Here is a 15,574-nt window from a genome sequence, read left to right on the forward strand (position 1 = left end):
CACAGCTTCCAGAAAGGCACTTTTGTCCACGGATGAATGCCAAATTATTGTTGTTGAGGGGGAGATACAAGTGAGGGAAGTCTGATTCAGCCATCTTGTTGACATCAACCCTAGAGCTCCCCCAGTTTTTCTTCATGCCCCTTTCCACCTTGTAATCTTTCCATCTCATCCCTCCCTGTTCCCAACCCATGGCCCAGGCAACTACTGTTCTGCTTTCTGTAACTACAGATTAGTCTGTATTTTCTAGAATTATATAAATGGAATCATATGATGTATATTCTTTTTTGTCTGTCCTCTGCTACTCAGCAAAATTATTTTGATATTCATCCATCTTTTTCATGTATCAATAGTTAATTCCTTTTTATTGCTGTGTAGTATTCCATTGTATGGATACATCACTTTCTTTTAATATCTTCACCTATTGAACATGGGGTTGTTTCCAGTTTTGGGCTATTACAAATAAATCTTCTATAAATATTTTTTACAAGTCTTTGTAAGGACATGTGCTTTCATTCCTTTTGTGTAAATACCTGGAGGTAGAATGGCTGATTCATCCAGTGGGTATATGTTTAACTTTAAGAAACTTCCAAACTGTTTTCCAAAGTGGTTATACATTTTACATTCCTGCTGTCAGTGTGTGAGAGTGCCACTTTTTCTATACCCTCGCCAACACTTGATACAGTCAGTCTTTTTAACTTGAGACATTCTTCTAGGTGTGAAGTGGTATCATATTGTGGTTTTAATTTGTATTTTCTGATGGCTAATGATGTTAAGCATCTTTTTGTGTGCTAGTTTCCTATCCAAATATATTCTTTGGGGAAGTATCTACTCATCTTTTGCTTGTTTCCCCTGCACCCCCAAATGGTTTGTTTGTTTTCTTCCTATTGAATTTTGAGAGTTCTCTATATCTTCTGGAAATGAGTCTTTTATCAGATATGTGATTTGCAAATATTTTCTCCCAGTCTGTAGCTTGTCTTTTCATTCTTTTAACAGTGTCTTTTGAAGAGAAGAAGTTCTCAGTTTTTGTGAAATCCAAATTGTCAGTGCCTAAGGTGTCTGTTAGCTCAGAGGGCCATGTGAAGATGAAGGGAGACAATACAGAGAAAACAGGTAACAGTGATCGGCATGTAGTAAGTGCTCGGGAAATGTCAGTTTTTGTTGATTTTATTGCAGGAAAAAATGGCTTAAATAATTAAGACTAGTTACCAACTTAAATCTCTCAGTTCCTTACCGTTTATGATTATGAGCTATGTGGACAGGAACTGGGGATCTGAATTTGTTGAGCACTTATCCATTGCCAGCAAGAATATAACTCATACAACCACTTTGGAGAGCAATTTGATAAAACCTGGTAAAGTTGACAATGCACATTCCCTATCTAAGCAATTCCACACCTAGACCATAGAATCTTGTACACATAGACAAGGAGATACATACAGGAGTATCACGTTCATAGCTATTTTTCAGTAATAGAAAAAAATCTAACCAACCTAAACATCTACTAGCAGAAAATGGATAAAGAATGAATATTGGTATGATAAAAAATTATATTGCAGTAAAAAAAATGAATGGGTTAGAGCTACAAGTATCAAATAGAAGGGCTTCATAAACATAATATTGAGGAAAGAAAAGAAGATATAGAAAAATATTCCTTGTCTTGTCGTAAGCCCTTAGTTTAATTCCAGCATTCCCAAAAAGTTGATTTTGACAATTTCCCAGTGTTCTTGCTGCTTTTATGGAGGAGTGACTTTTCAGAGGTCCTTACTCTGCCATTCTGTTCACACATAATTTATATGCTGTATTGTAAAACATATGCATGACAAATATATTCCTTCCACTTTTGACTAGAATTCGATGAGTACTAAATTTTTTGCTTGCAATTTTACATATCTAAAGATTGAAAGAATTCTCCACAGACCAGCTTCTGGCTTTAGACATTTCAAACTTGTTTATCCTCCACTCCTTACATACTTCCAGTATCAGGCACTGTAGGACATATTGTGACAAGATCTCTGGGCTTGAGTCTTTGCATTACACCACAGATTGCACAGTGGGCATAAGGACTATTCCTGGAAGCCAGACCTACATCAGAAGGGCTAAAAATAATTTAATTATATGGAAGTAACTATGATTTACAAAAACATGCTACTAAACCTCAACAAAATGTACCCCCAACTTAATCTATCCTTAGTTCCCAAAGTATCATGTCCACTCCAATACTACCTGATAGTGAAAGAAGTATGAGACAGGTAAAATCAGAGTAGAAGGAGACAAAAGACTCAATCTATTGTGGTTAAAATATCTTACCTTTGTAAACTTTTCAAAACCAAATGACCATGTGAACACATTGCTAGGACCCCAGTCTTGAAAGGGGCCTGTTAAAGTTAGAGGTCCTGAATTTTAGGCTTAGTTAACCTCATTGTCTCTCTCTCTCACTCTCTCTCTTACACACACACACACACCCCCAACTGGTCTCTTCCCTGACTTCTCTTTGGGTTTGTTTTACTTTTTTCTCTCTGCAGTCTCTGCAGACTCCCTTTCTCTACTTTTGTACGCATATGATGATCCAAAGATGGCTGTCTGAGCCCCTTGTACATATTCCCCACAGAACTGTCACATGCCAGCTCACCAACATCCATCTATCCAGTCTCCAGAGAGAATCTGATGCTCTTCACCTCAGTTTACTAATTGGCTTTCTTTGGTTCAGGTGTTCAAGCTTGATACCAAGTATAAGTCAAGTCCCATAGAACAAGCGCAGCTATGGGGCCCTATTCTGTAAGTGGATAGAGGATTGAATAATTCATGGAAAATGGAAATGAGCTGACTTGACACCTCAAAAGGCAGTATACTACAGCAAATTTGATTAGGTTCAAGCAACAGGTACAGCAAATCATCTTCAGACACTTAATACGCAAACATACTTGGGATTTTCTCCAAGAAGGACATATTTATTTCCCAAAGTTGTTTTCCCAGGGATCCTATTTTGGGAGGGAGGTAGGGGATGGTTCATAGCACTAGTATTCTGCGGGAAATGCTGGATTAAATAATAATAGTTAATATTACATATTAATTCAGTAAAGTAATACTGTTTGTCTCATGCTGGCACCAAGCTAAGCATGTTTGTAATCCTAATACCAGTTCTGTGTGATAGGGTCTATTTTTACAGATAAGAAGACTGTGGCAGAAGAGAAGTTAAGCAATTTGCCCAAAGTTGAACAATGAGAGCACGAGGGTGCTTGATTTTGAATCTAGGCAAAGCCTCAAGCTTAACCTCTGTGCTACAGAACCTCCGTGGTCTCTTTAAGCTCTGAATCCTATGGCTCTTCCATGACCTTTCGTGTTCTATAGTCTGCAATATGTGAAAGGACTGTTCCAACACCACGGAGGAAGGATGCTCTTCCTTGTCTCTTTTGCCATGTTATGGAAGAGCACTCCATCCCATCACCTACATTTCTGCCTTTGAATCACAGATCCTTCGTGTCTCCCAAGGCCTTGGAGGTAGAAGACAGGTTTCCACTTCCTTTCAATTAAAAATGTTTAAATATGCTCTTATTCTCCAGCATTGTAGGTCATTTAACAAAGTAAAAATTTTCCACATGTCTAATTTCATTAGGAATAAATGGTTCCTATTGTCAGGGTCCACTCTAAAACCTCAAATTTTTGACTAGCTAATATAGAAGAAGATTTGAGAACCTCTAGATTAAAAGAAAAAAGATAAAGTACACAGAGGCATAAATGTGTTACTGTTTTATAAAAATGGAGGCTTATACGCCACTTGCTCTTTCATTTGAGTTATACTATATTGTTTGTCTTCATGAAGAGAAAGTATAATGCTTCAATAGTGTAAATTATTTTACATAAAATGTCTCTGTACACTCCTATATAGACCCAGGTAGAAAATCAAGGGGATACGCAGAAAGTTTTTGTAACGTAAAATAATGAACAATTTCAAATAATCCTGTATATTACCATACATTAGAAAGAATAATTACAGTTACAAACAGCATTTTCATGAGTCCTGTGACTGTCTCGTGTTTCCATAGAACACCTGAGGAAGCCTAACTGAAGATTCGTGGAGCTGACACCTGATGTTAGTTTCAAACACTGAGGAGTAAATCAGCCTAAGCAGGCAGGCGTTCTATATCAAGGAGACACCAATGGGACTGTGTGTTCTCGCTTTATGAATCCCAAGCAAATAAACTTTGTGCTCCAGGTAATAAGCCTTTAACTTGCAGTATATGATAGTCTTTGTCAACTGAAATAGAGTCTAGGTAATATTAGTGAAGGAATTTATTCAATAATGCAAATAAGGAGCTTGAGCCCCAGGAAACAGCTCAAGAGTGCTGATGGAACTGCCCTGAGGTGCGTGGGTTTAAGAGCAGCTTATCTATCTTTTACAAACAGTGTACGTGCAGAAAAGAACTTACAACTAAATTTCACATATGTCAAAAGGGATAGGGTACATCTGTTTTTCTCCAGATTATACATTAAGGATAATATAAACCATAATTTCCTGGTCATACATCCAACAAGCTCTGGGATGCTGACGTATATACGTGCAGAGGGAGACAAAGACCAGGGTCGTTAGTTTTCCCCTCAGTCTCTACGAAATGCAGCTCGGAACGTAGGAGCTAGGGACCTTTTATCTTTCCCTGTTTCTGATTTCTCTAGCTTGTGTCTTCAGTCATGAGGTGAGGAGTTGCAAAGTCTTTTTAACACGTGCTGAGGGCGGCCTGCGTGGCTGCAGCACTGTAGCGGGAATTTTTATTGTACTGACTTAAACCCCACGCAGTTCGTTGTTAGATTTGCCTGTTAGACCAGGGAAAGGGGTCCCAAAAGCTTGTTCACATGTTTCATCGTTTAATAAATACTTACTGAGCCTCTGCAACATGTCAGTCTCTAACAGAGCAGTGAAAACACCAGCCCTGTTCCTATGGAGCTTACAATAATGCGAAACATTTTGGTGTGGTCTACTGCCCCATTACCCAAAAAAGATAATCTTGGGACGCAGTCTAAATTCCTAACCTGCTTTGGACAAAAGAAAACGCACGCGCCACCGTGGACCGCCTCGAGGTCAAAACTGACGCTCCGCAGGGTGGCCACAAACGCGCAACGGCGGCGCCCAGCGTCGCTCGGCGCGGCGGCGGCGTGACGCGAGGCCCCGCCCCCTGCTCCCTTCATCGCGCCCCCGCCCCCGGGGAGCTCAGTGCGCAGGCTCCTCGGCCGGGTTCGGGTTCTGCTCCGGACCCAGCCGAGCCCGCGACTTCGCCTCCCCGGGAGCTTGGGAGAGCGTCGCGGGCCTTGTCCTTCGGCAGTGGCCGCGCCGCCCGCCCGCTCCGCAGCAGGACGCTGCCGCCGCAGTCCCGGCTTTGGTGTTTGGTAAACAGAAGCCCCAGCGTGCCCGGGGCGTGCACCCCCTCGCCCGGAGCGGCGAGCCCCGGGCGGTAACCGAGCTGACGGAGGATGGCAGCCTCCGGGGTGGAGAAGAGCAGCAAGAAGAAGACCGAGAAGAAACTTGCTGCTCGAGAAGAAGCTAAATTGTTGGCAGGCTTCATGGGAGTCATGAATAACATGCGGAAACAGGTACCGCCTCTGTGGGAGCGACGGACGGCAGCGGGGAGGTGGTCCGGGACTCGGGACCCCTTGCTGCCTGGGCCGAACCCCGCGCCCTGTGGGTCGCGATCCTCCTCTTCCTCCGTCCTCGCCCTTCCTTCTATTTTCGCACGCAAGCGAAGCTGCTCTCAGTAAGGGTCGCAGTTTTCAAGCAAAAGTGCTTCCGCGGCTGCCGAGGCTGTAGCTCCCAAATCAGAGTCCTGGGGGACGCTGGCATTCGGCGTGGGTATTGGTTGTATAACAGCTCTGCCCTAGTTATCTCTTTGTCAGGCCAGGATCCCTCCATTGGCCAGCAGTTTTAAGGTGTCGTGAGATCTTGTGCGGAGAAGCCCATTGGCACAGCCCCCAAAGCAGGGAGAAGCGTTGCTGGGCTGAAATCAGCTACTCTTAAATAAGGATCCCCGCCCCCCTTCTGTCTTACCCGGGTGGAGCTGGTTGAAGACAAATCCTCCGGTACGTGTTAATTTAGGACAGAAACAGTCATCGATAAATACTGTGCCGTGTCTTAAGGGCACTGTGCGTCCCTGTTGTAAAGAGGAGCTCTTTGTTCTGTCTTTGATGTGTGGCGCATTAATGAAGGTCTTCAGCACGTCTGCGAAAGGTGGGTTATGGAAAAAACGGATTTTAACGCCGGAGAATGTAGACTAGAGAGGTTTTATTTATTTATTTTAATTCCGTAACGTCTTATACTACTAATAAGCATGGAAAAGTCACTTGGTTACTTTTTGATTCTGTAAGCTATATTAATAGAAAATACGCATCTAAGGAGATTTGTGGAAATGTTTCGGTTTTGTGACTGTGGTCCTGTTTTTCAGGAGGACAAAAGCAGGATGTATGAGTAACTGCAATGACTAGTTCGCTTATCTAGTGGTTCTGTTGGGAATAGGGGCAACAGTAGAGGAATTTAAGATTTTATGAAGATATTAACTTCTGGTTTCCTTAAGCAAAACTCTGACTGCTGGGATCTTTTCTTTGTTCATCAGCTCCTGCCATGGTGCAGGAATGCGGTAGATAACTGTGGGAATGCCTTTAAATCTTTCCTGGCCTTTGTGCTGAAGTAGCCGTGAATGTCTGTATTCTGTATTTTATGTAACTTACTTTCATGTATCTATTTTCATGTAAACGTTAATGTTCCTTTCATGTAAACCTTTTTATATTTACAACACCACTGACTTCAGATAACCGGTGCATTTAACTAGTGTCTGCCTGTAAATGGTAGTTGAACACAGTTCAGTGCTCAAATTTGTTTCCAACACCCCTCCCACTCCCCCAAATATGCGTTTTCGTCCTTGGACTGTAGCATTGTAAAGCATTGCCTTATTCCTTACATAGAGTGCAGCTGGGTTGCAGCATCAACTGTTTACTGGAGGAGGAGGGGATTGTCTGAAACTGTATGTTTAGCTCTTTGGGTTTAAAAATTGATTCAAATCCATTCTTAGACTTAGCTTTAGACTATATTAATATCTGTTTATTTACTGTTAAAATAGGAATACAGTTAGAGAAGAATCAGGATTCTCTGAGTAGGAAGGGGAAAATGGATGCTTGGGGAGCAACCAGGGATCTCTTCCGCAATGTTTAACTGACCTTAGTCTGCTGGATTCTCCTTTTGTCAGTAGCTTTGCATGTTATTCAAACAGTTCTCCAATAACCACTTTTTCCAACTTCCTGGAATCCTATTGCAAGATGTGCAGTTTGATTTACGTTATATTTGTATTCTGTTTAACATCATAACACAAGAGAGACTCGCCAAGAATGACTGACAAGGGCAGTTGATGGTAATTGGCAGAAATAGAAGCTGGTCTGAGTCAGAGGAGGAATGAGGACCAATTTTATAAGTGTTCTTGTTCTTTAGTCAATATTTTTGTATTATGAATTTTTGCCATCCCTTATAATTTCATTACTTTGGGGATCAGGATGATGAGTGCCAGATGGCAAGGACCCCTGTATACACACCCGGAAACATTCCTACAAGAATTTGAGAACACTGTGAAATTAGAATACTTGAATTCCAAACCCTGCTCTACCGTTCATTAGTTTTGTGATCTTAGATAATATGATTTAGGTCATTTTATCTCTCTATAGCATAACAGCCAATCCTATACATAGTAGCAAAAGGGGGTTCTGCAGAGCCAGCAGCCTCAGCGTCTTAGGGAACCTTCTCCTCGATCATCCTTTCAGTCATTTCTAGCCTCTTATTTTTATGTAAACTTTCCAATAAAATATAGGATTCAGGTAAAAGGGTATAAATCATAAACATGCAGCTCAATGAGTTATTACAAGGTGAACATACCAACACCAAGAGATAGAACATGACTAGCTCATCAGAGATCCCCCGTTATGCCTGTCTCAGTCACTACTCCCTCACAGGTAACCACTCTTAGAACTTCTATCACCATAGATTTGTTTTTCCTGCTTTTGAACGTATATAAATGGAATCATACAGTATACACTTTTGCATCTTGGTTTCTGAAAGTCAGCATTGTTTATGGGATTCATCTATGTTGTTATGTGTAGTACTAGTTCATCCTTGTTGTAGATAGTATTCTTCTGTATGAATACACCACAATTTATCCATTCTATCATTGTGGACATTTGGGTTATTTTCAGTTTGGGCCTATTACGAAAGTACCACTTTGAACAGTTTAGTACATTTTGTATATGCCTTTGATGTGTACATATATGCATTGCTGTTGGGAAATACCTAAGAGTGAAGTTATTGAGTTAAAGGTCATAGTACTTTCGGCTCTAATAGATACTGTCATAGGGTTTTCCAAAGTTGTGCCAATTTACACTTCTGTCAGCTGTGTATGAGAGAGGCTTTTGCTCTACATCCTTGTCAACACTTGGTATTGTCAGTCTTTATAACTGTAGCCATTCTAGTGGGTGTGGCATCTTGTTTAATTAGGTTGAGCACTTTTTAATTTATTTCCCTAACTTTCCATTTAGGTTAATTTTATTACCTGTTACACTGGAGAGGGGTCTACAAAGCAGAGCTATCCAGTTGCTGTTGATGAAGTCCAGGAGACCCTTAACATTTGAGGAATATGTTTTGAGACCTTCCTGAGTACCGCTGTAATTTACAGTTTTCTCATGTTAAATGAATTAAGGCATAATTGGAACTTAAAAGCTTATGTTAAAGCCCTTATTGAGAGTTATGTGAGAGAACCACAAAGGTGATGTGAGGATTGGATGCTGGGCAGTCAGCTGGGCTCACTTAGTAGCTAAAATGACTCAGTGTCTGTATACTCACCACTCCAAGACTGTAAATTGCTACATGTCGTTAATATTTAGGGTCTCTTGTGAATAGTAATCTAAACTTTCTGTGTTAAATCCTCAATATTAGAAACCCTTCTTGAGCACTTATTTTCTACCAGCCATTCTGCAAAATGTTTTACATGCTTTGTCTCATTTAATTCTCATAATAATTCCCATCATTCATACCTTTCTATTCTTAGCTCTTTCTCTCTTCTCTTTTTGTCTGTCCAGCTTAGGAGATAGCGTCTCTCTCTTCCCTCTCTTTCCAATGCCCCAAGCTTTCTTGACCCTCTGTTCTTTTTTCACATCTCTCTGGCAAAAAGCGTTGATGACCGTTTACCCTCTGTGTGCAAGGCATCCAAGCACAGCTGGAGAATATCCCATTATTGGGCAGCCTTCTGCCAGGTAAGTCCTAACTTCAGCTGGGACTGAAGTACTGGTCAGTACTGGTGAGCAGTCCTACTTTCCATTTATTTTACTATTTTCCTCTAACCTGGGTCCATTTTCTTTATCCTCATTTTCAGCAGATCATCCCTCTTTTGACATTACAAATAAATAGGAGTCATTAGTCTGGAACTATCTAACTTTGAACTTTCTGTCACCAAATCTATAAACCTTTTTTTGACACTTTCTCTTTTTACTCTGCTGCAATGGAGAAGCTGCCTCTTTTTCTATCTAAGGTCAGTACTTTCACCTGGGCTTTGACTCCCTCAATACTAGCCTTGTCAGAAAAGTTATACTGTTGGTTATTCCATCTCTGTTGAGCATCTTTAACTTCTCAGCTGGATTCTTGTCATCGGCATTGAGGCATGTTTTAACCTCTCAAACTTTTAAACCAACCAACAAAGCCATCCCACCACTCGGAGTCTCAATGTTCCACTGTAAATAACACCTCTCTCCCCCTTGTTAAAACCAAAAGTGGGTAGATTGACTGCCTCTTTCGGCTCACTGTTTATTTATTCCCCTGTCTCAGTTTGGCTTTTTAACTCATCCACTCAGATGAATGCTTATTGAGAACACACTGTGTGCTGGGCATTTTGCTAGATTCTGGGGTTGCAATGGTGAACAAAACCTGACAGTCCGTGTCATCATGCAGTTGATAGGCTAGCAGGAGAGTGAGACATTAGTCAAGCAATCACACGACAAAATGTAAAATTGCAACACTGGTGGGTATTATTAAGAAGAGGGACATGATACAACGAGGGCATATAGATGGATGATTTGGCCATCAGGAAGTTTTCCCTAAGGAAGTGATAATTGAACTGAGCTGAAATAAGAGTGTGTATTAACCAGGTACCTTAAGGAAAAGCCTCTTAGAGGGAACAACATATGCAGAAGCCCTGAGTCAGAGACCTTCTTACCAAAAAATGGCAAGTACAAGAGACTGACCAGTGTGACTGGAGCACAGAACATAAGGGGCAGGATGGTGCAAGATGGAACTGGAGAAGTAGCTGGGGACCTGCCCATACATAGCCTTATAAGTCAGGTTAGGAGATTTTGCCTTTATTCTAAAACCCTTTCAAATGTGTGTATGTAAGGAGGGATGAGTGGGTACTATCTGTCTTTTGAAAAATATGACTGACTGCTCCGTGGTGAATGAGTTAGAGAGCTCTCAGACTGGTTGCTGGCCAACTAAACAGGAAGTTGGTACAGTAACCCAGTGAGATAGTCCCTTGGACTAAGGTGGTAGCAGCAGCAGCAATATCAATGAAGAAAAGATGATATATTCAAGGAATTTAGGAGATACAATCAGCAGGACTTGGCAGTGATAACTACTATATGTGGTTGTGATGACTAAATAAGATAACCAAGTTAAGAAAACTTAAAACGGGCTGTGATAATGAGTAAGTTCTCAATAAATGTTGGCTATTTTTGTTGCTGTTGTGATGGTGGTGGCTGACTGGATGCTGAGGCATTCAATATAAGGTATCACTTATGACCCCTAGGGTTCTCAAATGCATAACTAGCTGGATGATGATGCTATTCACTGAGAGAGGAGATACTGGAAAAGGATCAAGGCTATGAGGAAAGGATTATAAGTTGTGTTCTGGATATCTTCAGTTTGTGATGCCCCATAAGACATTAAGGTATATGATGAATTGTATAGGTATATAAGGTATATGAGAGTTGTGGGTTAAAAGTGTAAATTTGTGAATTGGCTACATATGGAAGACAATGTCTTCATTGAAGCTGTGGAGACTCAAGAGTCTAGGATAAAGGCTAGGGAATGAGCCTATAAAGGAGACAAAAAAGGGATGGCCAGAAGAGTAGGAGAAAAATGAGAGTTTTGAGAATCAGAGAAGAAATTGTTTCAGAAGGAGGATGGAAAAATTTGAAGTTCATGAGAAGTCAGAGTAAGATCAGAACTAAAAATGCTTATAGGACCTAGCAACACACAGGGGTTTGTTGACTGAAGTTGGAGTTGTTTTGATGGGGAGACACAGATGGAAGTTGGATTAGTGTGAGTTGAAGTGAGTTGGATATGAGAAAACTCAGACAGCTTTTTTTTCAGAAATTTGGACCTGAAGGGAGTGAGGGAGTCAAATGAAGCTTGTTTGGTTTTATTTAAATGGGAGAGAATGTTTGTTTAAAAACTGTGGGAAGAATTTACTTGAGATGTAGAGGTTGAATGTATATGAGACAGAATGATAGATGATTCCTGAAATGAGATCCAAAAAAAGGATGGTTAATCTAATATAGGAGAGGACAGTTCTCTTCCATAAGAGAGAGAAGGAGTAGAGGGTAGGTAAGTAGGTAGTTAGGTGTGTTTGGAATTGGGAGAATGAAGAAATGTCTACCTGGAGACTTTTGTTTTCTCTGAAAAGAAGGAGACGAGATCATCTGTTAACATGGAGGCCAGTGCCTATAATTCTTCCCCTCCTACTCATGCTTCAGTTCTTACCTTAAATGCCACTTGCTCCCTGAATGCCCTAGATTATGTTAAGGCGCTCTATAATATATGCTCTTACAGCACTCCATTTCTTTCCTTCCTGTATTTATCATCTCTGTAAAGGCAATAATCACTTTTTAGTTTAATGTGTGTCTTTGCTACTAAGCTCTAAGGTCCACAAGGGCAGTGACTGTGTTTGTCTTATTCAGTGTTGTATTGCCAGCATCTACCACATAGGTGCTCAAATATTTGTTAAGTAAATAATTGATGTCGTAGGTATGGTTCGTAACACCTCAAGGGAAGGAGAAAAGTAGACATAGGATGAAACTGGGGAGCATCAACATTTTAAAGGATAAGAAGAAAAATTCATTGGAGATGAGTGGAAGGAAGAAAGATAGCAGGTGGTAATGTCGTTGAAACCAAGATATATTACAGAGAAGAGACAGGAGTATAAATGTTATAGGGAGGCCAAAAAAGGTAAAGCGTCCACTGGATTTGAAAATTGGTAGTTTTAGCAAGTAAAGTTTTAATGGAATGGTGGGGGTGGGGAGCAGATTTTAGAGGACAGAGGAGGGACAGTGGTGAGCACATGGAGAATGACCTGCCTCCTGTGCAGCCCAGGCTTTCCAGGGTGGGATTAATGTTCCTCCTCTAAATTCCAGCAGTATCTAGTGCACTGCCATCGTGACACTTGACACGTGTGTGCTCTCATGAGTGAGTGCAAAAGCACATCTTGAGGGAGACATGATTGTATTAAAATTCCCTTCTGAGGAGAAGAAAGACAGTTAAGATTTGGGAGCTGCAAGAACCTTTGGCAGTCCCAAAGGCCTCTCTTGCCTTTCCCTAGGACCCTGGCCTCATGCCTCCTCAGCTCAGACTGCTCCCGGTCTGTTCCTCTTTCGCATTTTCAAGTCCTGAAGGGAAAGGGTCTGACAGCTTAGTTGTGGTTCAATGTCAGTCCTCTGAGTCGGTTATCCTAAGAAGAGGGCCGTGTAGCACAAACATGGTCTTGAAAGGCCCATTTTGTGTATCGAAGGCATTTCCTGAGAAATTTAAGTCATTTACATTGAATTGTAAGGTAACTACTCCAGTTGGCATCTCCTACAATCATTCATATCAGTGAAACAGCTGGATATATTATATATTTTAGTATATAATAATACAGCATATAATTTAGTTACATTCTGTTGAGCTGTCAAAAATGTGGTGGATAGAATTAATATTTGAGACACTCTTTAAGAATGTGCCATCTATGCTAAATACCATAAATTCTATACTTACATTGGCTTACTGGAAAATGGTGTGCCAGGATTAAATGAGTTCTTTCTTAGACCTTCTTTTTGAATCACAATTAAATTGAATCACAATCTAACGTTATACTGTAACATTACAATCTAACATTGTACTGTAAGCTTTTATTGTGCAAAACTATTAAAAAATGGTTTTCTATAAAACTTCTTTTAGTAATGTCTTTAGTCACTCATTACTTTGGGAAACAGCATGCTATAGTAGAAATAACATGATCTTTGGAATCAAACAGATCTGGGTTTGAATCCTAGCTCTGTCTTCTTATTAAATGTGTGACATTGGGCGGGTCACAACTTCTTCAGCCTTTTATGTTTTTATCTGCACAACAGTGATCATAATGTCATACTTACCTACCTTACTGGTGTTGAGAATAGTGAGAGAAAGAATGTGAAAACTCTGATAAGTTATTCAGTGTTGTACAGATATTATTATCATGATGAATCTGGGATTCTTGGTTCCCAGCAACAGAAATCTATTCGGTCTTAAATAAAAATGGTTTTTTGCAAGGGTATCAGGAGCTTACAGCATTGACCACAGGCCAGAAGATGAGCGGGTGTGGCAAACAAGCAGAAACCAGGGGTTCTCTGGTAGCTAGGCTGCAGAAACTCTGGAGTCAAGGTTACAGTACAGGAACAGTCTTGACCACTTGCTACTGCTGCTGCCATGAAGACAGTTTTCCCTCCATCTTGCTGTCATTCACGGGAGATTCAGAATCCTGGAGGTGGCGTCTAATTAGCTGGCCTTAGATCATTTGCCAGATTTTGGCTCTGCTAAGGAGTGAATAGAAGAAATATTTGACCTTTGGCTTCCGTAATGAGAGGCAGGCTCTGAGAATTGCCCTCTCACCAAGATAGTTCATAATGAGGAATTTTTCCAGAAATGGAAGCTTGGGGTTCTAATAGGCAGGGCAAATTGGATGCTGGATTGCTAGCATCCACAAATGTCCATTATGATCTACACCTTAGGCTGTCCAATACGAATATGCATGCTCTTATTCTCATTCCTATAATTTAAAAAAATGTCACCAATCAAATTTTTTCACTTAACCATATCTAACTTCAAGATCACTTGGTCATATCCATTCCTTCCATAGTCATTTCAAGATCCGAAGGGCTAAGTAATACTAGACTTTTTTATATGATCGTGATGGAGAAAAGAAACTAGTTGAAAACATATGTAAATAGAAGAAGGATGCAAATAAAAGTAGAAGCTACATTCATTTTTTATTATTTATCCATTAATATTTTTATTGTTTATTCATTGTTGTATTTATGACTTCTTCCTTTACTGCCTAGTCCTATTCTTTGTCTTTAGCCAACTCCTCAAAGTTTTTTATCTGATGGAGTGACCTAATACTTTATTCCTAGGTATCTTGAGTCTTTGATCTTGTCTGTATAGGGTTACTTTGGTCTTTCATTAACATTTGCCACTAGATTTGGCAGTACCACTGTTGGGTCTGGGATTTGATTTATGCTGCTTAAAAGTTGATTAGTGAGCCTGTTGCTGTTTCATGATGCTGACAGAAGACATGAGCCTCCTAGGTCAGAGATAACAGACTTGATTACTCATAGCATAGCATCGTAAGCTATGTATGAATCAGTTCTGCTTGCCCAACAAGTGCTGTGAGGACAACATGGTGGGACCCAGATGGATGTTGTACACACAGTGGGTTTGTGTTGCAGCTAAGGAATGAATACTGAGCTTAAGAAATCTGCTATTTTTATAGCAAGCACTAAGTAAGCCTGCTTTTTGTCCTGAAGGGAAATATTTGTCTCCTTAAGATCACTCACTGCCAACACAATGCTGAGAAATGGTGGCTTGGCTAAAAAGTGGCAGGCCCTTGTGTTCTTGGCATGTCCAGGAAAATATGTGGGAACTCAGAAGACCTACAGAGGACTGAGTCTCCCAATAATGAGAAGATATTTGGGGGGATCTCCTGAGTTCCAGCCATCTTATGCCCCATAGAGAAGAGCGACAGTTTTTCTCCTGATGGCCAGAGTCAGTCACCTATCCAAATGTAATAACTTTTGTTCAGTCCACCCAATGGCATGAGGAGGGTAAAATGGCCAGGACACAGTCTTAACTTCCAATTCTGTGGAAGCATTGTTATATCACTTGATTGAATCATTGTTCTCTTGGGTCCCCAAATCACTAAACTAGCAGAACCTGCCTCTGGAAAGACTAATTGCTGAGATGAGACAAAATTTTTGTAAGTAAATTATTAAGCATAATAGAGAGGAAGCCTCTTTTTTCCCTTGGTTGCCAGGCTGATTCTGGCTACAGAGAAACCATTCTGTTCATATAAATTATATGACATCAGATTATTTGAAAATGGATTCTGCTGCTTAAAGAAAAAGATTGAAAACCATTGATATAATGCTTTTCCCTGAAAGGAGAATATACTCTGTGTGTGTGTGTATCTGTCTGTGTGGTGCTGGGAACAGAGGGCAAAGGGGCTGAGAGAGTTGGAGGGGGAGAACATTTCTGACTTTCTCCTCACCCAAAGGA

The 15,574-nt window shown here is 40.6% G+C and overlaps 1 protein-coding gene across 3 annotated transcripts in view; it reads left to right on the forward strand.

Annotated features, from left to right (window-relative positions):
• Positions 1–5,214: 5,214 nt before the first annotated feature.
• The window catches only part of KLHL7 (kelch like family member 7), a 61,968-nt gene continuing 51,608 nt past the window's right edge, over positions 5,215–15,574 (forward strand). The window contains exon 1 of one of the 3 annotated variants that reach the window (XM_046670021.1): positions 5,215–5,583. In XM_046670021.1, the coding sequence (XP_046525977.1) occupies positions 5,464–5,583 (120 nt within the window). In that variant the 5' untranslated portion in view covers positions 5,215–5,463. Of the gene's footprint in view, positions 5,584–5,883; positions 6,067–6,095; positions 6,215–15,574 lie in introns of those variants that run through there. The other 2 variants (XM_046670022.1, XM_046670023.1) reach the window with 2 other exon arrangements.

This window comes from Equus quagga, chromosome 8 (assembly GCF_021613505.1).
Source record: "Equus quagga isolate Etosha38 chromosome 8, UCLA_HA_Equagga_1.0, whole genome shotgun sequence".
Taxonomy (NCBI): domain Eukaryota; kingdom Metazoa; phylum Chordata; class Mammalia; order Perissodactyla; family Equidae; genus Equus; species Equus quagga.